Genomic DNA, 22,658 nt, shown 5'->3' with positions numbered 1-22,658 from the left:
AGGTAAAGAGTGTGGGAAAGTAAGGTGCCAGACAAATAAGGTGTATTTCTTTTTAATAAAACAGTACATTTCAGTTTGTTCAAGATGCCATTGGGGTTCAGAGCAGATCTTCTGTGTTTGGAGATTCTGCCTATCCATAAAAATGATCAAAGTCTCAGCTTATATTTTTAGCATGCATTTTGTGCAAGCCTCCAGAAGGAGAACAATTACGAATCGACTTGAAGATTAAATTTTGTGTTTAAATTCATGTGTTTAACCATCGAATTCCAATACTGACACATAAGAGTCATACATCATGAAAATGTGGCATTGAAAAAGTCAGTAATAGTACTTAACTGTATTGTTTCCACCATATCTCCATTCCAAAATTTCCAAATTAGCATACAGAAAAGGTACACCATTACCTGACAGTGGCACACTTTAGCAGTTTGATTCTTTGTCATTCTGTTGCTCATCATAAATGTTACAATTAAAAAAACAACCACAAAGCAACAAGGGATTTTTTTTTTACATTATTAAGTCATACATTAGAACCTGCCAAGTGAAACTACATTATATTACCTGCCCCTCATCTGGGTTTCTGCCACTGCTTTCTGAAATATGAGGTGCACATACACACCAATGCTCACAGACTCACACAATGAATAGGGTGGTGACCTCCTTTGGCATTGTGTCTCTGCCTGTCAAGCGGATGATCTTATCCTGGTCACATCAGTAGGCTCTCTGATTACAGCTCAGATCAAATCACTGTTCACCTTAAGCTGCAGGTATAAAACAGCAGAGGAGCACAGCTGTCTCCAGCACTGCATCTTCTTACCGATACCTGGACATTGGAGAAGAGACATAAACTATGGTAAGATGAGGTTTGCTAGTGGGGAAACTTACTGTGCATACTGCTGTAACAATTTTGAGCTGGAATGTATTTGTTAAAAAATAAGTTGATTTTTTTTTTTAATTAAAGTTTGAAATATTGTAAATTAAGTCAAAATAAATTAGTTTTCTTATCTACATTAGCCCATGACAGACAGAGTACAATATGATAAATGGATTTAAGCAGTTAAATACATTTCTGTGCAGCAGTAATGTGAAAAATAAACAGATGCTTCTGGTAATTGAACAGTGTTGCTCCCTCTCTGCAGCGTGAATGTATCTCTATTCATGTGGGCCAAGCCGGGGCTCAGATTGGCAATGCATGTTGGGAGCTGTACTGTCTGGAACATGGGATACAGCCAGATGGACAGATGCCCAGTGACAAGACCACTGGAGGAGGAGATGACTCCTTCAATACCTTCTTCAGTGAGACAGGGGCAGGGAAGCACGTTCCCAGAGCCATCTTTGTCGACCTGGAACCCACCGTCATCGGTCAGTGTCTGTCATATAGCTGATGTTATATTAAACAGAATGGACGTTTTAATGTAGTTTTTATTATTAACAAAGCTATATGAGTGATTAGAAAATTAAAATTTGGCTTGTTGCATTTTTCATTTGTGTAAAAATAACTAAATTTTTAAATGTAAAACACAACATCTCAACCAGTTTTTTACAATAAATACACACGTTAACATTTTTGACAGGTAATACAACTTTTTTTCATACACAAAAATGTACATTCATACAAATAATAATCAGCTTTTTATCACGACAACAAAGTTTTCTTTTGCCGCTGTAGAAACATTTTGATGTCAAGCGCTTGATAGTGTTTCAATTTTAGGATCACTCATTCAGTAAATCTGTTTATGTATTATTTGTCTCTACAGATGAGGTGCGTACAGGAACCTACCGTCAGCTGTTCCACCCTGAGCAGCTGATTACAGGAAAGGAAGATGCAGCCAACAACTACGCCCGAGGACACTACACCATCGGCAAGGAGATCATTGATCTGGTTCTGGACAGGACACGTAAACTGGTGAGACAATCAATCTGAGTGTACTGAGGGTGCATGTTTCTAGCGTATTATATGTTTTTTTGTTAACTTCAATGGTTTGTTAATTGCTTTTTACAGGCTGATCAGTGCACTGGCCTGCAGGGGTTCCTCATCTTCCACTCCTTTGGTGGCGGCACTGGCTCAGGCTTCACCTCCCTGCTGATGGAGAGGCTCTCTGTTGATTATGGTAAAAAGTCCAAGCTTGAGTTTGCCATCTACCCAGCCCCCCAGGTCTCCACCGCAGTGGTGGAGCCTTACAACTCCATCCTGACCACCCACACCACCCTGGAGCACTCCGACTGTGCCTTCATGGTGGACAATGAAGCAATCTACGACATCTGCCGCAGGAACCTCGATATTGAGAGACCGACTTACACTAACCTGAACAGGCTCATTGGCCAGATTGTGTCTTCAATCACAGCCTCTCTTCGCTTTGATGGAGCCCTGAATGTTGACCTGACGGAGTTCCAGACCAACTTGGTGCCCTACCCTCGTATCCACTTCCCTCTGGCCACCTACGCTCCGGTCATCTCTGCAGAGAAAGCCTACCACGAGCAGCTGTCAGTTGCTGACATTACCAACACCTGCTTTGAGCCAGCCAATCAGATGGTGAAGTGCGATCCTCGGCATGGTAAATACATGGCCTGCTGTCTGCTGTACCGTGGTGATGTGGTTCCCAAAGATGTCAACTCCGCCATTGCTGCCATCAAAACCAAACGCACCATCCAGTTTGTGGACTGGTGCCCCACTGGCTTCAAGGTGGGCATCAACTACCAGCCTCCAACAGTGGTTCCTGGAGGAGACCTGGCCAAGGTGCAGAGGGCTGTGTGCATGCTGAGCAACACCACAGCCATCGCTGAGGCCTGGGCCCGTCTCGACCACAAGTTTGACCTCATGTACGCCAAGAGAGCCTTTGTCCACTGGTATGTTGGGGAGGGCATGGAGGAGGGAGAGTTTGCAGAAGCTAGGGAAGATATGGCTGCCCTGGAGAAGGATTATGAAGAGGTGGGTGCTGACAACATAGGTGATGAGGATGAAGGAGAGGAATACTGAATCTCCTAGGGCCTAGATTTAAGCCAAAAGTTAAGTGATGGTTTTAAAATGGGTAGTAGTGAGGAAAAATGTAGGTCAAATGTATGTATACAGCACTATACAGCACCAATTTTGTGAAGAAAATAACATGAATGGTCCCTATTACTATCATTATCCTTAAAACTGAGCAAAATGGTGAAATAACAAACACCTAAAACAAGTAGCACCATGAGGAAGTCAGTCACATGTACTGCATTCTGTGACACACATTACAAAACAAGCTTAGCTGAACATCTTGAAGCTTTAAAACATGAGGATCACATTTCACACAGTCTGTAGTTATGGTACTGTATTTGCACCCAAAGTAACGGCAACAAGCCTGTGGTCAGACGTATGTCGTTTTGGGCCTTTAAAGATCTTTTCTCTCAGCAGTATCAGGCCCAGAAACTTAGACCACACCCTCTCTTTTGTGCACCTCCCCCCACTATCCTCTCCCATGTGGAATGTAAGTTATGAAAGGGCTCCTATGTCAGTTTCTATATGCCATTCAGCTGTGACTGTGTGAGAGCGGGAGGGAGAGAAAATAACCGACTAACTCACTGACTGGTGTTGTTTGTGTAGCTCATGCTCAGACAGTGGCCTGCAGCAACAATAGGATCCCAGTTATGTATGAATCACAGCTCTGTGATCCTGTGAGGGCTGTTAAAAAGTTGTACGAAGGATAAACAGAAAACTGTCCTCGGGTTTTCATGGAAGTTTTGTTTGTTTTGAATCTTTTACATTTGAGTTGTATGTTAATTTCCAATGTTATGTCTCTCTGTGTATTCTGAATTGGCTTGTTAAACTCAAACTCTTTGTTTTGCTATGCCATCTGTGTCATCTCATGTTACATGTAAGGATTGTCACTGCTCACCATTTACTTCTCCTACCATGAAAGCATGTCTTATACATTTGACTGTTAAGAATAAAGAGCTTCACAGCCTTTTCTTTTATCCAGACCAATATTGTGTGCTTTTTTTTTTATTTAAAGCTGCTGTATGCAACTTTCAGAGCACATCTATTTCAGTGTCTGAGCCAGCTTGCACACGTATGGCTATCAACATGTAGATGGCTGAACTAGGGGCTAGCAGCAGGGCTAACAGTGTGATCAGTGTTAACAACTAATAACATCAGCAGTGTTGACAGAGCTAACAGTGTTAATGTGCAGAGTAAAGCCAGAGAGTGTGCATTATGCTTGGCAACAAGAAGCAGCCATGTCCAGGACTGAAAAATGAAGCCAATGCAGACAGGCCAAAAATTGCAGTTCCTTCAATGGCCACTTGAGGCTGGCTTCAGAAGTGAGTTAATCCACATGGGCCCCATATTAACAGGCTAAACCTTACAGCAGAAATAAACATGTTTACAGTCTAGTGCAAAAGTGGTTTTGATCTCTGCAGCTCATTTTCTTGTTCATGACAGCTGTACAGGGGGTACATTTTGACATAACTCATCTGTTTACATTTTATCAAGGCTTAAGGTTACGCTTATTTAAGAGAGGGGACACTTAGAGTGACGGGGTATGTGCAAGGTGGTCATACATTATGGTCTATGACTCAGCTTGCTCCTTCACAGCTGCATGTTCTTGTCCAAATACTATCACTGTTGGCTCCAAAAAACCAACAGCGGCGGCTGAAATGTCAAACTAGAGGCTTTCAAACAGGAGTCCACAAACCAGTGGGTGATGTCACGGTAGCGTTGTCCATTACTTGTTACAGTTTATGGCGACAACATCGTTCCACCACTGTGAGACGGGGACAGTGTTATCAGTGGTAACCACCATATGAGTGCAGTGCAGAGCAGTGGCAATTAGCGAGCCAGTGAGATACACACAAAGAGCTTAGATTGCAACACACAGAGAGGTAGCGCGGCTTAATTCTCTGCTCAGGGTGCCATTACTCCACTGTGTCTTTACATGGTAAATAGTTGTTTGCAGTTATATCAATGTTCTGAATGTTGTATACAGCACCTTTAATGATTTAATACAGACAAAGGGTGTATGGTTGTTGATGAGTGTGTGTGGGTGCAGATGCATGTGGTATGAAATAAGAATAATCACTCTCCTTGCCTACAGTTCTTGTTCAATGAATATACTGTATATTATATGTTAAGAAATCTTAAGGAGTGAACACTGAAGCTTTGTATGTAAGTAAACTTGCACACACAACATAGGACAAAAGAGCAAAAATGATTATAGAGAAAATGAAAGAGGGTTATTTTTCAATTCATAAGCATCTAATCTCAAACTGACAGACAAAGCAGATAAATGTAAGGGCGGGTTACAAGACAGACAGCATAAGGGACTTCCCTCTTTTTTTTTTTTTTTTTCAAACTGCTGCTCCCTCCCGCCAATGAGCTATGCAGCTGCTTGCTGTGGTTTCCTGCCGGCCCCCTCCACATCCTTGCCTATATAAACCCTGACTCTCCCTCTCCTCCGCACTTCTGCCTTGTATCTGAATCCTCAACGTCAGTCCAAGGACGAGCAGACAAAATGGTGAGTAACAGCTTGGCTGATGACGTAGCCTTGAAATTTCCACTCTCTCTTCCCTTCAGCCTCCCTTTGTCTCTGTTTCCTAGCATTAGATGGATTAAACAGCCGGGCTTCTTTAATGCTCATAAGGCCTCTGCTGAGGAGCTGAAGGTTACTGATACAAAAGCAGCTTTATCCTATTAAGAGACAGTAGTTTTGAGCTGGATTTATATAATGAAACTTTTCAGGGCATGTCTGGTGAGAATTCAGGAAGAGGAATGCCACAGGATTGTTCCTTATGACTTCAAGACTTGATAAGTCATATCTGTACTCTTGGGCAATCTAGGTCAAATGACACTTTATGAGTTAGACTGCTTTGTCATTCTCATACTTGCTTGATGTATTACATTAAGTCATAAAGTGGGAAACACATGTAACTAAAGGGGAAAAAAAACAACTGGAGTCTTAATCATGTGTTTGTTAAAGAATTAAAGTAATCTTGACTAAGAAGGAGTGATCGCAGTAATCGTGGCAGTGGGTGGATGGAGAAAAAGAACAGAGAAAAGAGGAGTGGTCTGGCCTAGGCAGTATGAGTTTGCTGGCAGCCATTTTGCAGCTGTTAGGAGTTTTTGGTTTGGGAGAGATGTGGAGAGAGGGAGAAAGAGAGGGAGACATCCCTGACTGTTACATAGCACTATGCAGCTGGACAGGATGGGGGAGGAGAGAGAGCCAAAAGGGGAGGAGAGGAGGAAGAGGGAGGAGATACAGGATGGAGAAGTGGGGGAAGGTTTTTCCCATCTTCTTGAGGCATGGCCTTCCCGTCTGCCACATAGTGACTAAGTTTGTTTATTCCACTTTTATTGGAGAAACACAGTAAAATGGGTTCTTAGAACTGCTTTCCATCTGTGGCTGCATTTCCTGCCCAGGTTTGCTGGATTCTCCTCTAACAGCCCATAGAGCAGACTGTGGACAACCAAATAGCTGCTTTAATTTAAATGCTGGGTCACTGTACGCACCTTGGGCAGCTGAAAGCTTTAACATTCTGCTCTGGCACACAGTGTTCAGCAGTCAATATTTCTTTGTCAACTAAGCTGTTTCCTCTCCAAATTGGCAGCAGACATCATGCCATGAAGTTCAAACCCGGAACATGGGAACCATAAAGTAATAATGAAAAACAATATATGACCTTTGTTTCCTCACCTTATTTTACATAACATAAAACCACGCAGCTGAACTCATGAGCTGACCTGACATACAGTGATGCACACTCTAAAGGTCTCCAGTTATTTCTAAGCAGTTAGTGTTGGATCAGTTAATATTCAAAGTAAATACAGTAGTACATGCTTTTGGATAGCAAATATATATCTGATAACACGTTAGTTGGCAGCCTCCTCTAAACAACCTCTCTCCCTTCTCTTATTCAGCGTGAGTGTATTTCTATGCACGTCGGCCAAGCCGGAGCCCAGATGGGCAATGCATGCTGGGAGCTGTACTGTCTGGAACATGGGATCCAGCCGGACGGACAGATGCCCAGTGACAAGACCATCGGGGGAGGAGATGACTCCTTCAATACCTTCTTCAGTGAGACAGGGGCAGGGAAGCACGTTCCAAGAGCCATCTTTGTCGACCTGGAACCCACTGTCATCGGTCAGTAATGTGTAAATAGTGTACAAATTAATAGAAACTCATACACTTGACTTACATTGATGACACTCTATACATTAACTTAGGGCTGGATTAAATGGAGAACACCAAATATCATGATATTTTTTAACAAATACCTGGATATTGAATGAGATTTTTGATAAATAATAATTAGTTATGTCAATATATTGACTAAGTGAGTAATACCAAATGAACAGCAAAAGCAGTCTGGTAAGTTTAGACAATGACATCAGTTTAGTGTAATGCAGCCTTTAAAACCCGGAAAAGACAGCACTTACGATATTACAATGACAACATTGTTTAAATGTTCAAAGAGAGGGTGTGGTCTACACAACTATTACCACTTCTACTTCACATTCAGTGTTTAACAATGAATGCACATGTTAAGATTTTGAAATAGAACATGAGGATAGCTTACAGTAATTATGGTTTACATTGCACAAAAAACACATTTATGCAGATGATAATCATGTCTTTATTACAAGAACAAAGTTTTCTTTTGCCAATAACTGAACAGAGGAAACTTGCCTATGTTGCCAAATATGCTAGGTCACTGGTCAAGCTCTTGGTAGTGATTCCAATTTAGGATCACTCATTTACTAACTCTCATTTGTCTTTCTACAGATGAGGTGCGTACAGGAACTTACCGTCAGTTGTTCCACCCTGAGCAGCTGATTACAGGAAAGGAAGATGCAGCCAACAACTACGCCCGAGGACACTACACTATCGGCAAGGAGATCATCGATCTGGTTCTGGACAGGACACGCAAACTGGTGAGAGTTTAGTTACTTTTGCTGGACAGGTTTAGCATGTTGACAGGCTTGTTCTTTGGTGGAACAAGATTAATGCTTTTCAAGATTAAAAAAACACTAAGAAAAGGAAATCCAGATCTTAAAGAAATAGCCAGCATGGTGATTTTTCATGTGATTTCTTACCTTTCGAATATGCAACTTTTTTTTCTTTCAGGCTGATCAGTGCACTGGCCTGCAGGGGTTCCTCATCTTCCACTCCTTTGGTGGCGGCACTGGCTCAGGCTTCACCTCCCTGCTGATGGAGAGACTCTCTGTTGATTACGGAAAGAAATCAAAACTTGAATTTGCTGTCTACCCAGCCCCCCAGGTCTCCACCGCAGTGGTGGAGCCTTACAACTCCATCCTGACCACCCACACCACCCTGGAGCACTCCGACTGTGCCTTCATGGTGGACAATGAAGCCATCTACGACATCTGCCGCAGGAACCTCGATATCGAGAGGCCGACTTACACTAACCTGAACAGGCTCATTGGCCAGATTGTGTCTTCAATTACAGCCTCTCTTCGCTTTGATGGAGCCCTGAACGTTGACCTGACAGAGTTCCAGACCAACTTGGTGCCCTACCCTCGTATCCACTTCCCTCTGGCCACCTACGCTCCGGTCATCTCTGCAGAGAAAGCCTACCACGAGCAGCTGTCAGTTGCTGACATTACCAATGCTTGCTTTGAGCCAGCCAATCAGATGGTGAAGTGTGATCCTCGTCATGGTAAATACATGGCCTGCTGTCTGCTGTATCGTGGCGATGTGGTTCCCAAAGATGTCAACTCCGCCATTGCTGCCATCAAAACCAAGCGCACCATCCAGTTTGTGGACTGGTGCCCCACTGGCTTCAAGGTGGGCATCAACTACCAGCCTCCAACAGTGGTTCCTGGAGGAGACTTGGCCAAGGTGCAGAGGGCTGTGTGCATGCTGAGCAACACCACAGCCATCGCTGAGGCCTGGGCCCGTCTTGACCACAAGTTTGACCTCATGTACGCCAAGAGAGCCTTTGTCCACTGGTATGTTGGGGAGGGCATGGAGGAGGGAGAGTTCTCAGAGGCTAGAGAAGACATGGCTGCCCTGGAGAAGGATTATGAAGAGGTTGGCACTGACAGCATGGGAGAGGAGGATGAAGAGGGAGAGGAGTATTGAAGGGCCAAACATCATCTGGCTTTACCATCGCACATTCCAAAAGTTATCATGAATGTAACACATTCCCAATAACACTCTGATAACCTGTGGTGGTGATAAAATATCAGTATTATCAATAAAATGTTGTCATGAACCTTTTAAACGATGAATTGTGATTATTCCTGAACTCGCCCAGCATAGCCAACACCCTACTAGCCTGAGAGACTAATAAGCCTTTCATACTGAGTCATCTGCTGTCATCTCAGACTATTGAGTTTAGCATTTAACTTTTTCAGTGAGAAAACTGGGAACATATCATTAGCACTTTGGCAAGAATTACAAGGATTGCTGTCTGTAAAAGAGACACAGGCAAAATACTTGAGCATAATAAAATCATTCGTAGTGCCCAAAGTAACATGCTCATTGGAGTAAATATGGATTAAAAAAATCTAGATGATACATTTTGTTAAATTTACCATTAACAGTGTGTTGCTGGATTTCACAGTGTGTTTAAATGCAGCTCCTGTTCATTTACAAAGGAAATTCCTGTTTCCCTGCCTCTGCCAATTTCCTGCTTTTTTGTTCTATGTTGATGATTAGCCACAAAGTACACAATGGGTGGGTCAGGCCTTATACCTGCAGTTGCTTCCCTCAGCCACCAGATGGGAGAATGGTGACCAGCAAGTGCAGCTGTGTGAGTTAGACCTCTGACTGTACATAAAGAGGTGTAGTCCTTACAGTACATGACTGTCCAGTCCATGTGCTCATCATGTGATCAAGCTGAGTCACACATTGAACCAAAAGCCTACTTTCTGGTGAACTACACTTCTCTTGTCTACTAAATACAAGTAATGTGCTCTTAACAATGAGTTTATGAGGGGCTGTGACTACAACATTCTGCTCTATATGGACACAGTTACTGAATCTGTAGTTATAATCAGCAATGGAAGAAGAATTCAGCTCCTTTCCCCTAAGTATAAGTCTTAGTACCACCACAGAGTACAGATACTACATTGCAGTTAACAGTTCAGTTGTGTATTTCAAGTCTTCAGAGCAGAACTATTATTGATAAAATGTACTTAAAGTACTCATCATATACAGTAGCAGAATCACCCCTGTTAGAATTACAATAAAGATTATACGCCTGCATATAATATTACTGCATAATTATTGAAGCTTTTTTTGAGGTATGAGCTAGCCAATATTGACATAATTGTATCTCTCTTGGGTGCTTCAGTGTACAACAATGAATTCATATTTTGTGAACTTTCCTTATGTGTCCTATGTAAAAATTTTATCTGCAAAGTTGCCTAGCTATGGCTAAATGTAATGGAGTTAAAGGACCTATGAAGGGAAATACTCAAGTAAGGTACAAGTCCCAAGAACCTGAAGTTAATACTTAAATGAACTGGCTTGCTAACAACTGACCACTGCACTGGTAACACTATGGTTAGCATGTAATAGTAACTCACACATAATTTAACCACACAGTAATTCATCATTAAGTATCTTATTTGTATGTAATTATTATTATCATTATTATTATTATTATTATTATAATCATCAATATTATTATTATTATTATTATTATTAGTTCATGTTTTTCCTCTGTAAACTCTTTACTTTTGGGGTGGATATAAAAAAAATTAATAATAATAATAATAATAATTATAATAATAATAAGATATATATGATGTCAATAGGAACAGTATTATTATCATTAATAATAATAATAAATACAGAAACATAAAGTAAGATTATTAATTATTTATTTATTTATTTATTACTTATTTATTTGGGTATAAATAACAACAACAATAATAATAATGATAAGAAGAAAAAGGAATATTCATAAGAACAGTATTATTATTATTATTAATAATAATAATAATAATAATAATGATAATAATAAATGCAGAAAAAAATGTTAATTTTATAATTATTATTATGATTATCATTATTATTATTATTATTATTATCATTATTTCATGTTTTTCTTCTCTAAATTCTTTACTTTTGGTGGTGCATTTTTCATGATGATAATATGAATAATAATAAACAGAAAAATACAGAAAAATAAAATGAAGATAGTTTGTTATTATTGTTATTGTTATTATTATTATTATTATTATGTTATTATTTAGTTATTCTTTTTTTTTACTCTTTAGGTGTCTGGGAGGGTTGAGTGTGTGTGCTTTAATGTTTGTGTGTATATTTGCTGAAAAGACCAAAGGTATAAATAAAGTTTAAAAAAAAAACAGACAGAAGTATGTGTAACAAATACAGCACACACAGGCCCTGTAATTTGGTTCATATGTCTAACCTGGATGGCTGACCAATGCAGGTTTCCGTGACTGCCATCAGAAGCCGCTGTTTTTATAGGTTAAGCTACATTAGCTGTGAGCAACAGGCCGTTGTTGAGGCAGGGCGGGTCTGACGACGCTTCCAGGCTCTTCCAGACGCTGTGTGTTTTTTTTTTTTTCGCTCTCAGCTGATAATGACGTAGCGCGTGCAGCTTAGACCAGCACACGAGGCAAACAGGGCTGTGACTCTCCGCTTGTTTTTCCGATAGGGGGCCAGTGGAGTAAAGCGCAGGGGAATAACGGTACCCTGCAGACATATTGTGTCGTTACAGAGTATTTGTGTCGGCGCGGTGAAGAAGAAGAGGAGGACCGGAGGAGGAGGCTGTGTGTTGGGCTGTCACGAAGAGAGCGAGAGGGAGCGCATACCAGAGGCACCGCTATCATAACTAATTCATTGTCGCTCCGGACCGGTGGCTGCCCACTAATAAGGCCGACACACTCGCACGGTAGGTCCATGTAGCTTTGGCTACATAAGTTGTGGCTACTCACTCTCAGTACACCATGTAGCATAGCGTCTACAGTTTAGTACAGACGTCCAACTTTACCATAATAGGAAATATTGTCTCTATTGAAATACCAATTCATGTTAATGGTACCCTTAATTTTGCTGCTACTTGAATACAGACAACACCTGTGCCTGCAACTGCATCTGTCCGTGTGTGTAAGTTTGTGTAGGCCCACTGTCATGTCAGCAGCAGTTGTCAGATGCCATGACGCTAGAAATAACATAGTAATGATACTTGTGTGAGCACATCGCTGTTCCCGAGGGGGAAGAGAAAGTTAAGTTTAGTTATTTTACCTCAGTTTGGAAGTCCCCGGCGTCATCCCTAAAACTGTTGAAGTCCACTAATGAGATTGGCATGATGAGTTGAATGCTAAGTCTGACTGTGACTATAATGGAACTACTGACTGTACTGAGGTCTCATCATTTCAAGGGCACACTTCCAAGTACTTATGATTAAAAAATCATTTTATTTTAAAAAAAGGTTAAGAAAAAGTAGGACATAAATATGTGTGCATTCATCTATCTAGTTTAGCTTGTGCAGGACTAAAAAAACCGTTATTTATTGTGTGTAACATAAAGATGTTGTTTTACCCCATACAGTTCAACTACTACACCATAAAATGTCATTAGCTATTCAGTAAGAAAAAACAATTAGCTCCATGTTTATCATTTCATTAATTGCAATGACAAATTAAAACATAAAGTTTAAGAAACATTACATTAGATACACAAACGGCCATTTAGTGGGCTGATAACGCTACTGAACCTACCAAGTGTGACCTCTTCTACCCATATCTACTGTACGAGGCTAAGAACCACTGATAACAGCCATTTAATGGGCTAATAACACCCCAACCAGGCAACAACATGCGTCATATTTGGGTTAAAACTCAAATTTACCTAATGACGTCTTGTTACGAGTCTACACATACATATGTCTCGGATAAGTCACTTGTCTTGTATGGGTAAGGACAACAGTGCTAACCATACTGACTACTATTGTTCCCTACTTCCACACAAATTGTTTTAAAGTTATGGCCCTAAATGTGAGACTTAGATCACTATATTGATTCTAGTCTAAATCTATATGGCAGTCAACACTCTATTATTCACTGTTTGTGTGAATCATGGTGACTCATCCTGAAAACTAGTGAAAGAAAGCAGCTTTAAAGAGCATCTCTTGTAAGTGTCAGTCACACGTTGGTGGAAATTGATGCGACTTCAATTAAATTAAGTCGACTTCTGCAGTAAAATGTATTTTAGATTAATTTTGTTGGAGATTTTCACCAGAGAAAAGATCAATGGAGGTTAATTTACTGTGAAACAAAAGTAAACACATATTATTGTCACAGAGACACTAATTAACACCCACCACACAGGTGATTTCAATTACTGGCAGATTAGTGCCGTGCTCAGGTTAAAGCTGTAGATGGGGACTGGATTTTGAGAGAAGTACCAGAGACAGCTAGTTTGTTGGAAAAAAAAATCATGCCCCTCCTCTTCTTCCTACTGCTTCAAATAACATTTGCTAGGAATTTACTGCAGCACACTGAAAACAGCCCATGAGAGCAGAGGAGCCTCTAACACACCGAACTGTGATCAGACTTTCAAACTAGGCATCGCTGATCAAATATGAGCCAAGATTCTGTTGCTGTATTGCCTATTTCTCATCTGTAATGTTTTTAGAAATATAGTCTACTGTTAGTTGTTCTCATTCACATGCAGAAATGGCATTAGAGGCACTACAAGGCAATAGAGTAAGCAGAGAAATATGATTTTTTTTTCAACACATTTAGTGCTGTTTGAATATAGTGACAGTTTCAGTAAATATTGGAAGCTTTAAAGCTGGGCAGAGCATGCTGGAAATCACATAATATCATCAAACTACATGTACAAATAGTAAAAGTTGTTGTGATGTCACAGTTGTTGCAAAACTAACACGATAGTGATGGAGATGTCAGTTTTGTCTGTACATGCCCACACAACCCCTAAAAAAAAGTCTATACAGGCAACATAAGTGAAAGCACATTCCAAAAAAAGGTAATTCCACGTTTCAAAAATCTGTATTTGTCAACACTTTTGTTTACAGACTGATAAACAACTGTTTACATTACATATAGCCTTTTTCAGCCATTCCCCAGACAGCCCCCATTGTAGTGTGTGGACCACTTGTCTGCAAATTAAATAAATAATGAGCAGAGAGCTGTTTCTTTTCCTTTTTTGGGGTTTAAGAAATACCACAGATTCCAGAAGTTTTACAAACTTTTTGCTACCAGGGACTTGATAGTGATGAATGCAAAATGTGTGTCCAATCAAATTTGAAGATGTTCTGTCCTCAAAAGAAAACTTAGTTGTGTTTTCCTTTCAGGGGGGCTGTGGTGAGGAGTGACAGGAGGCAAGATGGTGGATTACTATAACATTCTAGGAGTGCCCAAAACAGCCTCTCAGGACGACATCAAGAAGGCGTGAGTATCCAGGGAGTGTCCCTCAAATGTCAAGACTTTTTACACTAATTCATCAACAATACAGCAACATTCCTCTTGTGTATAAAATACATTTGAAGTGTAACTTCCGTCTTCACATTGCCAGGTTATATAAGCCCCTAAAACGTTGAGGTTGCTTCAGAAATAAGCAGTTTCTTAGTTTTATGTGTTTGGATTTTATGATCTTCAGACCACATTAGAGTTTGATTTCAGAGAAAAACATTTTCACTCAGAACACGTGCAAAAAAAAGACATAACACCAAAAATATAATAACTCATTATACATCGTAACTAAATCCATAAAAAGACGTTTGAAAACCACTGGCATGAAAAATACAGACTTCTCAAAGACATGTAATGATCTCAGTGGTCTGGTGTCTTATTTTTCTAAGGCTCTGCACAGTGTATTGTTTGTTGTTAAAGGAGAGACCATATTACAAGTACAAGTCATTGTTTGTGTTTGTGTTGTGTGCCCAGGTACAGGAAACTGGCACTGAAATGGCATCCAGACAAAAATCCAGACAACAAAGACGAAGCAGAGAAGAAGTTTAAAGAACTGGCTGAGGCTTATGAAGTCCTCTCTGACAGTAAGTCAGGCCAGTGTGTGTCTTTGTAGATTTATGTGTGTGTGTGTCTGTCACATGACTGGCATTTGTCAAGTGGCTGTTGAAGGTTGCTCTGTAGTGATGATGAGTCATGAATCTGAATCTGACCTTCATTCACAGAACCCTTAAATCAGTTTATACCATAGTATTTATATTTTTGAACTTGTCTGTGTAAGAAAAAGATATGTATCGCTGTCTATGGGTTGTTAATCCATCATTAAATTGTACTTGTTCCTTTACAGAGAGTAAGCGTGATGCATATGACAAATTTGGAAATGAAGGAATGCGACAGACAGGTAAATAAAACCCTGCTCCAATTAGATATTGAGATATTACTGCATCCATTACCAGTCCTTCTCCCCTCCTCACTCTGTTTGCTTTTTCCTCTCTCCGCATTTTCCTCTACACCTTCCATGTCATTCACTTTCTCCTGTTCTCGGCCATGATATGTTTTCCTTCATCTACTCTGTGTCTCTCGTGGTTGCTCCTTACCTACCTGACCCCTACGACTCAATTCTCCAGGTTCCTCCAGCGCAGACTTCTCATCAGATTTCCCAGGATTCACCTTCACATTCCGCAACCCAGATGAGGTGTTCAGAGAGTTTTTTGGCGGCCAGGATCCCTTCGCTAGCCTCTTTGGTGAGTCATACACAATGTTCATGTGGTGTTATATTCTATTTAAATTAGGAGGATGTATGAGGGGAAATGAAAACTACAATCAAAGTCATTGTTTATGACTTTGGAAGTCTGCTTATGCTACATGGGGAAAATCTCCCTTTCTGTGTTTGGGGCAAAAATTATACATAAGCCCTCACAGCAGAAGATCCCAATCTTCTTAGTTAGCAACATAAACATCTTCTTTAGTGTTACATCTCAACAAACAGCAGAGTATTTAAGAAATTATAAGTGTGTCTCTTTCTCTCTTCCAGATGATTTCTCATCATTTGGAACCTCATCCTCTCGTCTCGGCCCCAGCCGGTTCTTTTCATTTCCATCAGCAGGAGGTAAACAGTTACATGCTGAAAGTTGCATGGGTAATACAGTATCCTGTACTATAGGTGTCGAATTAGGGATCATGGCATATCATACTGTGATCACAACATTAAAAGCACTGTGCATTTAGTAACACAAGAGTGGTATTATATTTGCACAGACTGAGATTCTGCAGTGAACTCAATCAGTCTCTCTTCTTTCCTCCCTGCTTTCATGTCCTCATCATCCACAGTTGATTTTACCTCGTTCTCCTCTTCCTTCGGTGGTCTGGATGGGATGGACAGCTTTGGTGGAGGGATGGGCAACTTCAAATCAGTTTCTACCTCCACTCGCATCGTAAATGGCAAACGCACCACCACCAAGAAGTATGTAATGCCATCCTTAGAAAATGTACCCAACCTAAGAAATATAATATTTTCAGAAATGTCATGACTTAACATCCTTAGAGGGACACATGGTCATGAAAGTAAAAAGAAAATCATCTTTAATCTGTCATTATTGAACAGATTATTTTTCCTACACTTTAAAATTTCCTTACTGTAACAAATGCCGCTTGAAAAAAATGTCAACACTGGTTTTCAGCTCAGCATAATATCATAGTGTCTGATTTGTACAGTATTCTGATTTATTTGTTTTTTTTGACTAGGGTGTGATGGCATTTTGCTTGCTAGTATTATACGACTCCAGACCTGAAGATAAAATGGATTGCGGCAAACTATTTCATTTTCTTTCTGATTGCGATTTGAATTTTATTTGAATGCAACTGGATATTTGAATCATTTTTTTCTTTTCTAGGGTTGTGTATTGCTTTCCAATTTTTGTTACAATGGAAATGGCTTATGGGATCACAGTTACAATGATCAATAACTTGTATGGATCAAAAAACTTGGAACATTATCATTCTTTTACAAATGCTGTTTAAATAATTCACTTATAATAACCAAGAAGTCCCCTTACATTTCTCATACATGACAACATACGGAACATAAATTTAACTTTTTTTTTTTTACTTTTCTCTCATGATAATTTGTCTCACAGTAACCTGTCTGCTTCCAGCTGGCTACTGAAGCTGGTGCTAGCAACTACACAGAATGGGTGTAGCTCTATCATAGTAGCCATAAGTGCCACTATACCACTATATACTATAAGTGCCCTAAGTGCTTGTTTCTTAAATGACTTTTACACTAACACACACAGATAGAGAAAAATTCAGTGATAGAAATGGAGAAATTTTAGTCTTACATTTCAGAATCAGATTCACCATTTTTGGCCATGGGTGTGAACACACAAGAATTTTGACTTTAGTTTTTTGCATTCAATGCCAACAGTGCCCTGCTTTCTGTGTATTTCTGTACATCATTTATCTGTGTATTTGTCTTGCTTACAGGATAAAAGAGAACGGACAGGAAAGAACAGAGATTGAGGAGGATGGGGTCTTAAAGAGTGTCCTAATTAATGGTAAGAGCACACACACTGAATGGTGTGACAAATAAATAAATATTTCCATCCCTTTAACTTTCTTCAAACTACTTTTGTCAACAATACTTCAATGGTTCTTGTCTTGTGCACATACACACCTGTGTTGTTGTTTGTGTCGTTCCCAGGTGTGGAGGATGAAATGGCCCTCGCGCTAGAGCTGAGCCGACGAGAGGGTCAGCCCCGTCAGTCACCTCAGAGGTCGCAAATCCAAAACAGATCACACGCCGAGCCTGACAAATCTCGCTCCAGCCCTTACACCGCAGCCACACGTCGATCATTTAGCTCCGCCCCCTTCTACAACTACGGGGTTGCGGGCAGCAGTGACGATGAAGAAGATGACGAAGACCTGCAGATGGCTTTGGCATGCAGCCTGTCAGAAATGGAAGCCCAGCAGAGAGCAGCTGCTACCGACTTCATATCAGGTGCTGGGGGTGGGGGCAGCAACAAAACTGGTGGCCAGAAAGGAGGTAGGGTTTTTAAGTCTGCAAATATTAATGTAGAATATAGTGAAAAGGTGGTTTCAGGAGGAAAAGAAGAGGAGAGGCAGTTTAAAATGGGCTCAGGGCCTGGAGGTAGGTGGGAAGAGAAGGGAAAGGAAACAAGGGAACCAGACTTCTCTCCCGAGTCATCTACAACTGCCACCACTACGTCACTAAGCCAAACCAGTGAAGAAGAGTTTGAACCAGCCGTGAAAAGTAGTGATGGCAGTGTGAAAAAGAAAAAGAAGTGCGGATGTATTGTGTGCTAATGCAGTGTGTGTGTATTTGGGATGCCTTATTTTTTTATACTTACCTCAGTGTTCTGCTTCCAGCCAGACTCTAATGTGATGTGGTGTCCAGACTCTTAATTTGAGGCAGTGCCTCAACTGATCACACAGCTTTCATGCAGTCTTAACACCTCTAAAAGAGACAGCGAGCTTGACAGGGTGCCAACACAGACAGTACCATACAACTGCCCATGCATCTACATGATAAAAAAGAATGTGAAGCAATAGAGAGGATTGTATCTGAATGTACTGTATGTAAATTTGCCAAATATTTGCATAGACTGAAAACAGTGGGATTAAGAGGGATTTAGTTGTAGCCAAGTTGGTGTTGTATGTGCGTGTACATGTTTTTCTGTGTGCGTCTGTGTGTGCCATAGAAGTTTCTCATTCTGACGCTCTGGCAAAGGGAATGTATCAGAACTGTGTCACATTCAGCCCAGTCTCAAACAATAGATCAAAGTCTACAGCAGGACACAGAACTTTCTCTGGTGGTTTGCATCATGACATAAAAACTAATTTGATCAAGAAGAGACGTCGGTTTATTGGTCAGCTGATACTAATTTCTAGAACATATTTATATATGTAGAAAAACATACATGTCTTTGCCTTAATACACTTTTACTAAACAATCATGGCTATATTTGTTCAGATTGTAGATTGATAGATTAGTTGGATGGCAAAGCACTGTGTACAATGCGTACAGCATTATGACTGTAATCACAGTTACAGATAATCATTATATAAATTTTTACGTATTTTGATCCTTTTAGTGCCTTCAACTACTTTCTTATGTTTGTACATTGCGTACATTGCGTACATTGCCACTGCAAATGTGCCATGTTAGAACAACTAATGTATTTAAAGCACAGCTTTACATTAGTGAGAGGATAGTCTGAGGAGTGAGTCGTCGAATTCAGCTGTGTTGTTATGGTTGTGAGAATGTTTAGAAATATGGAGCTTCATCGCCAAATCAATGCTCGGTTTGATTTCCCTTGCACTGGTTTGAACTGTCAGAGTAGGGGAGGTGCTGTAGCTGCCTTTTCCTTCTGTCAACATCTGTTAAGTGCAACCTGAAAACACTTAACCCCATCTGCCCCAGTTTAGCTGTAGTCTCCCATAGCCAGACCTATCTTGGGCTGTGTCAGCGCTCACAAAGGCACAAAGGGAAGAAAATGCTTGTTTTGTATTTCTCTAAGGCAGGCGTCGGCAACCTCTACTATCAAATGAGCCTTTTTTTTTTCTTTTTCTTTTTTTTTTAAATCTGTCTAGAGCCGCAATACATATTTGTGCCTTACAGTGCCGGCAACACAGCCTATTTAATCTAAATTAACATATGAACATTCCTGATAGGTCTAAATGAGCATGCGTTAATATGTATTACATCAAAAGAACTACTCTGCAGTGGGATATTTATATTTATTTGGTACTTAAAGTCTGCAGCATTAGTAGTGAAAGCAAACAAATCTGTCCACTTACTATAAAGTTTTTGTCCAAGCCACAAGGAGCCACTGGAGAAGTGCTAAAGAGCCGCATGTGGTTCCTGAGCAGCAGGTTGATTACCCCTGCTCTAAACCAAATACAATCGTCTTGGGTGGTGCTAAGCCCAGGTGCAGCAATGGTGCCCTTGCAAAATAAAGAAGCAAAAGAAAATGCCACATAGAACATTAAAAGATGTTATAGCGTGCAGTTTGCTAGCTAGGAGGTGGTTGTTGTTGCTTCACATGCAGAGCTCAAACGATCTGTGGAGTTAGGTCTGGCTATGCGAGACTAGTTCCATGTAGCGATGGGGAGTTTGGAAATGTGTTATCATCTGAGATAGGAGGCCAGTGACAGTCCATATTCCCACAGTCTACATGCTGTGAGTCAGGCTATTATAGCTGCTTAGTGCACAAAATGACACTGTTGTGTAATGTTGTTGAAAGCTAAAGTAAGATTGCATTAATAGTTAAAAAAGTATTAATAATCTTCCAAGAATGTATCTTGAGGTGAGTTAAAAGAGTCAATCAAAAAACTCTCTATTTTGGTTTGAGAATCTGATGTTATATTTTTGCAGTCTACATTCATACATCAGCATTAATGAATAATTCATGGCAGCTACTGCTGTGATGGGTTTTGTCTCGAGACCACAAAATGTTTGTTGGCATACGTATGTGCGAGCTACACTACACACACACACACACAAACACACACACACACACACACACACACACACACACATAGAGGAATACTTATAAGAGTTTTAAATGTGATTGTGTTCTGTTAAATAAGGCTGAAAGTGAAAGACAGTCCTGTTGGTGCCAAAACACAAAGGTGTTATAAAATGATATAAAAAAAAGACTACTGTTCAAAGACACGTCTGTCTCAACAAGTACCTTATTACAGGCAGCGTCCCTTTTCCTGCCCAGCCTTTACACTGCTTAGAGAGCACAGTAATAGGGTTGCAGTGGTATAAGATTTTCAGGGTGCAATAAACATCTCTGAAAATAACACGGTTTCACAGTATCACTGTATACAGTGTTACACAATTATTTTTATTAATAATAATAAGTTGCAATGAACCTTTACGGAATTAAAAATTAGTTCTTTAGGTTTATTTAATGGAAATATGTGTAAAAAGTCTGACAGGCAGTCCAGGAGGAAAAGAGATTTTTTTTCAATACCTTAAATAAGGAAATGTACATGATACTAGTATTGTTAATTCTACTGGGAAACCTTTATACCGCTGCAACCCTATAGTTTGTTATTTGGTGGTCATATATTTTTCACGAGTGCTTGGTTTATTTTGCATTGCATGAGTTTTACTTTCACTTTAAAGGATAACTATCATCACTGGCAAAAATGAAGCAGATCTGTGAGAGCACATCATCAGTTTAAACAGATTCAAATACTTGTTGTTGTCTCTGAGTTGTTTTATCACTTCTCCTCTCCAAACTGTTATTGCGTGGAGAGCGAATGAGAAAGAGGCAGATGGTTTCACTTATAAAAATATATATATATATCCGCCTGTATCATTTGTACTTCACTGACCTGCCAAGTTTTTTGTTCTTTTTATTTTCAGATTGTTAAAAAGGGAAATAACAAATAAAGATTGAGCCGAAGAGGATATTTGGATATTTGATTTTTTTCAAAATACGGCAGTAACAGTTCTGCATTTTACACCAATTGTCACTGATTACATGCTTTACTAATACCACCATTACTACTACATCTAAAGATACATGATGAACTGCAGTGCTGCTAGCCCTGTCATTCATTCTGAGTGATTCTCTCCCCATGTAGATCAGCTGTTTTAAAATTAATGAGTGCATATAGTTCAATTTAAAAACTCAATAAGGGCCACAGAACATGATCAGTGTCCTTATATTTGTGTCCAAATCCAATTTCTCCCTATTTACTTACTCAAGCCCTTTACATTCCCTCAAGAGCTGATCATTACAAGTCTGCCTGTTTCTCAGCTGTTCATCTCTACTCACCCATGGCCTAAACTTTATTTTATGCAAGAAAGTTTCACCTGTTTTCACTGCAAACTAAGCCGCTTTAAGATTTTTATTGTCACTATGATCTTGATGTCTCTAAAACCTGTCGAAACAAAAAGTGCCATGTGGAAGTTCATGTAGCGCTATCAGACATTATGTTTTCTGCTGATCTCTTCTGCTCACATTTTAATTTCGCTCATGTTATGAGCTCCTCTTTGCTGTAAATAGATTTTATTGTGACACTTAAAAAAAATAAAGCATTATTTTTTAAATTGGTAATGTGACACGCACACTTTATTGCACCACATTATTTGGCCTTAAGTTGGGATTTGCTGTCTTACACTTCCTGCTTCCTGTTTCAGACTCAGACTTCGAGGCCTTCACAAGCTAACCTGATTGGCTCACGCTGCGCTGTGCCCTAGTCCTGCCCTGAGGTAAAGAACCAGTGTGAACCTGAAGCACCCTGAGAGTCTCCCTATAAGCCCCATGTAGACCCTGAAGTAGCATCAGGTGATTCCTACAGTATTTGCAATATTGATAAAGTATAACATGTCCTTCTACATCTATTCTTACAGGTCAAAGGTCAATTTCCCATGATGCACTTGTCTCTCTCTGCCCACCATGGCTCCTAGCTGCTGAATGACACTTAAAAAAAAAAAGGAAAAAGATGCAAATGTGTATTTTATATGTATGTGTGTGAGTGTGTGTAAATAGCTGATTGTGGAGCAACAGACTGGAAACTTTGTATTTTGAAACCCAAGGAAATATTCCCAATCATCTCTGCATTAACTAATAATGTCTCAGCTAGATTTCAGTTTGAATTATGCCTGCAAGTGAAAACTGATGAATAAGACAAATATATATATATATAAAGCAGAGAAAATAAAACATTTCCTGCTGACTCTGTATCAGTCCGTGGTAGTTCATCTTTGCAAAGG

At 40.0% G+C, this 22,658-nt stretch overlaps 3 protein-coding genes across 4 annotated transcripts; all 3 read left to right on the top strand.

Annotated features, from left to right (window-relative positions):
* The first annotated feature begins 727 nt into the window (after positions 1 to 727).
* Positions 728 to 3,948, top strand: LOC126392857 (tubulin alpha chain-like). Its single transcript, XM_050048532.1, has 4 exons — positions 728 to 853; positions 1,140 to 1,362; positions 1,758 to 1,906; positions 2,003 to 3,948. The coding sequence occupies exons 1-4, from the start codon at positions 851 to 853 to the stop codon at positions 2,975 to 2,977; spliced, it is 1,350 nt and encodes a 449-aa protein (XP_049904489.1). The 5' UTR covers positions 728 to 850; the 3' UTR covers positions 2,978 to 3,948.
* Positions 3,949 to 5,340: 1,392 nt separating this feature from the next.
* On the top strand, positions 5,341 to 9,213 carry tuba8l3 (tubulin, alpha 8 like 3). The gene is made up of 4 exons (XM_050048529.1): positions 5,341 to 5,486; positions 6,887 to 7,109; positions 7,752 to 7,900; positions 8,094 to 9,213. The coding sequence occupies exons 1-4, from the start codon at positions 5,484 to 5,486 to the stop codon at positions 9,069 to 9,071; spliced, it is 1,353 nt and encodes a 450-aa protein (XP_049904486.1). The 5' UTR covers positions 5,341 to 5,483; the 3' UTR covers positions 9,072 to 9,213.
* A 2,125-nt stretch (positions 9,214 to 11,338) lies between these two features.
* Positions 11,339 to 22,620, top strand: dnajb2 (DnaJ heat shock protein family (Hsp40) member B2). Of its 2 annotated transcripts, XM_050048535.1 has the most exons (11): positions 11,351 to 11,859; positions 14,287 to 14,383; positions 14,879 to 14,988; positions 15,249 to 15,302; positions 15,529 to 15,645; positions 15,936 to 16,010; positions 16,232 to 16,364; positions 17,387 to 17,457; positions 17,604 to 17,900; positions 22,083 to 22,154; positions 22,296 to 22,620. In XM_050048535.1, exons 2-10 carry the CDS (start codon positions 14,319 to 14,321, stop codon positions 22,109 to 22,111), a joined length of 951 nt encoding a protein of 316 aa, XP_049904492.1. In that variant the 5' UTR covers positions 11,351 to 11,859; positions 14,287 to 14,318; the 3' UTR covers positions 22,112 to 22,154; positions 22,296 to 22,620. The 2 variants fall into 2 exon arrangements, with proteins under 2 accessions (XP_049904491.1, XP_049904492.1); XM_050048534.1 differs by lacking the exons at positions 22,083 to 22,154; positions 22,296 to 22,620 and having other exon boundaries at positions 11,339 to 11,859; positions 17,604 to 21,347.
* Positions 22,621 to 22,658: the final 38 nt, after the last annotated feature.

Source organism: Epinephelus moara, chromosome 7, assembly GCF_006386435.1.
Source record: "Epinephelus moara isolate mb chromosome 7, YSFRI_EMoa_1.0, whole genome shotgun sequence".
Taxonomy (NCBI): Eukaryota; Metazoa; Chordata; class Actinopteri; order Perciformes; family Serranidae; genus Epinephelus; species Epinephelus moara.
This window is presented reverse-complemented; position numbering and strand designations above follow the sequence as displayed.

What these genes read in the sequence shown, in the direction of transcription:
- dnajb2 (XM_050048534.1), top strand. Translation starts at nt 14,319, where the DNA reads ATGGTGGATTACTATAACATTCTAGGAGTGCCCAAAACAGCCTCTCAG. An exon ending in TTCATTTCCATCAGCAGGAG is followed by an intron (nt 16,011 to 16,231) that starts GTAAACAGTTAC and finishes CATCATCCACAG; the next exon opens with TTGATTTTACCTCGTTCTCC. An exon ending in AAAGAGTGTCCTAATTAATG is followed by an intron (nt 17,458 to 17,603) that starts GTAAGAGCACAC and finishes TGTCGTTCCCAG; the next exon opens with GTGTGGAGGATGAAATGGCC.
- LOC126392857 (XM_050048532.1), top strand. An exon ending in CCTGGAACCCACCGTCATCG is followed by an intron (nt 1,363 to 1,757) that starts GTCAGTGTCTGT and finishes TTGTCTCTACAG; the next exon opens with ATGAGGTGCGTACAGGAACC. An exon ending in TGGACAGGACACGTAAACTG is followed by an intron (nt 1,907 to 2,002) that starts GTGAGACAATCA and finishes TGCTTTTTACAG; the next exon opens with GCTGATCAGTGCACTGGCCT.
- tuba8l3 (XM_050048529.1), top strand. An exon ending in CCTGGAACCCACTGTCATCG is followed by an intron (nt 7,110 to 7,751) that starts GTCAGTAATGTG and finishes GTCTTTCTACAG; the next exon opens with ATGAGGTGCGTACAGGAACT. An exon ending in TGGACAGGACACGCAAACTG is followed by an intron (nt 7,901 to 8,093) that starts GTGAGAGTTTAG and finishes TTTTTCTTTCAG; the next exon opens with GCTGATCAGTGCACTGGCCT.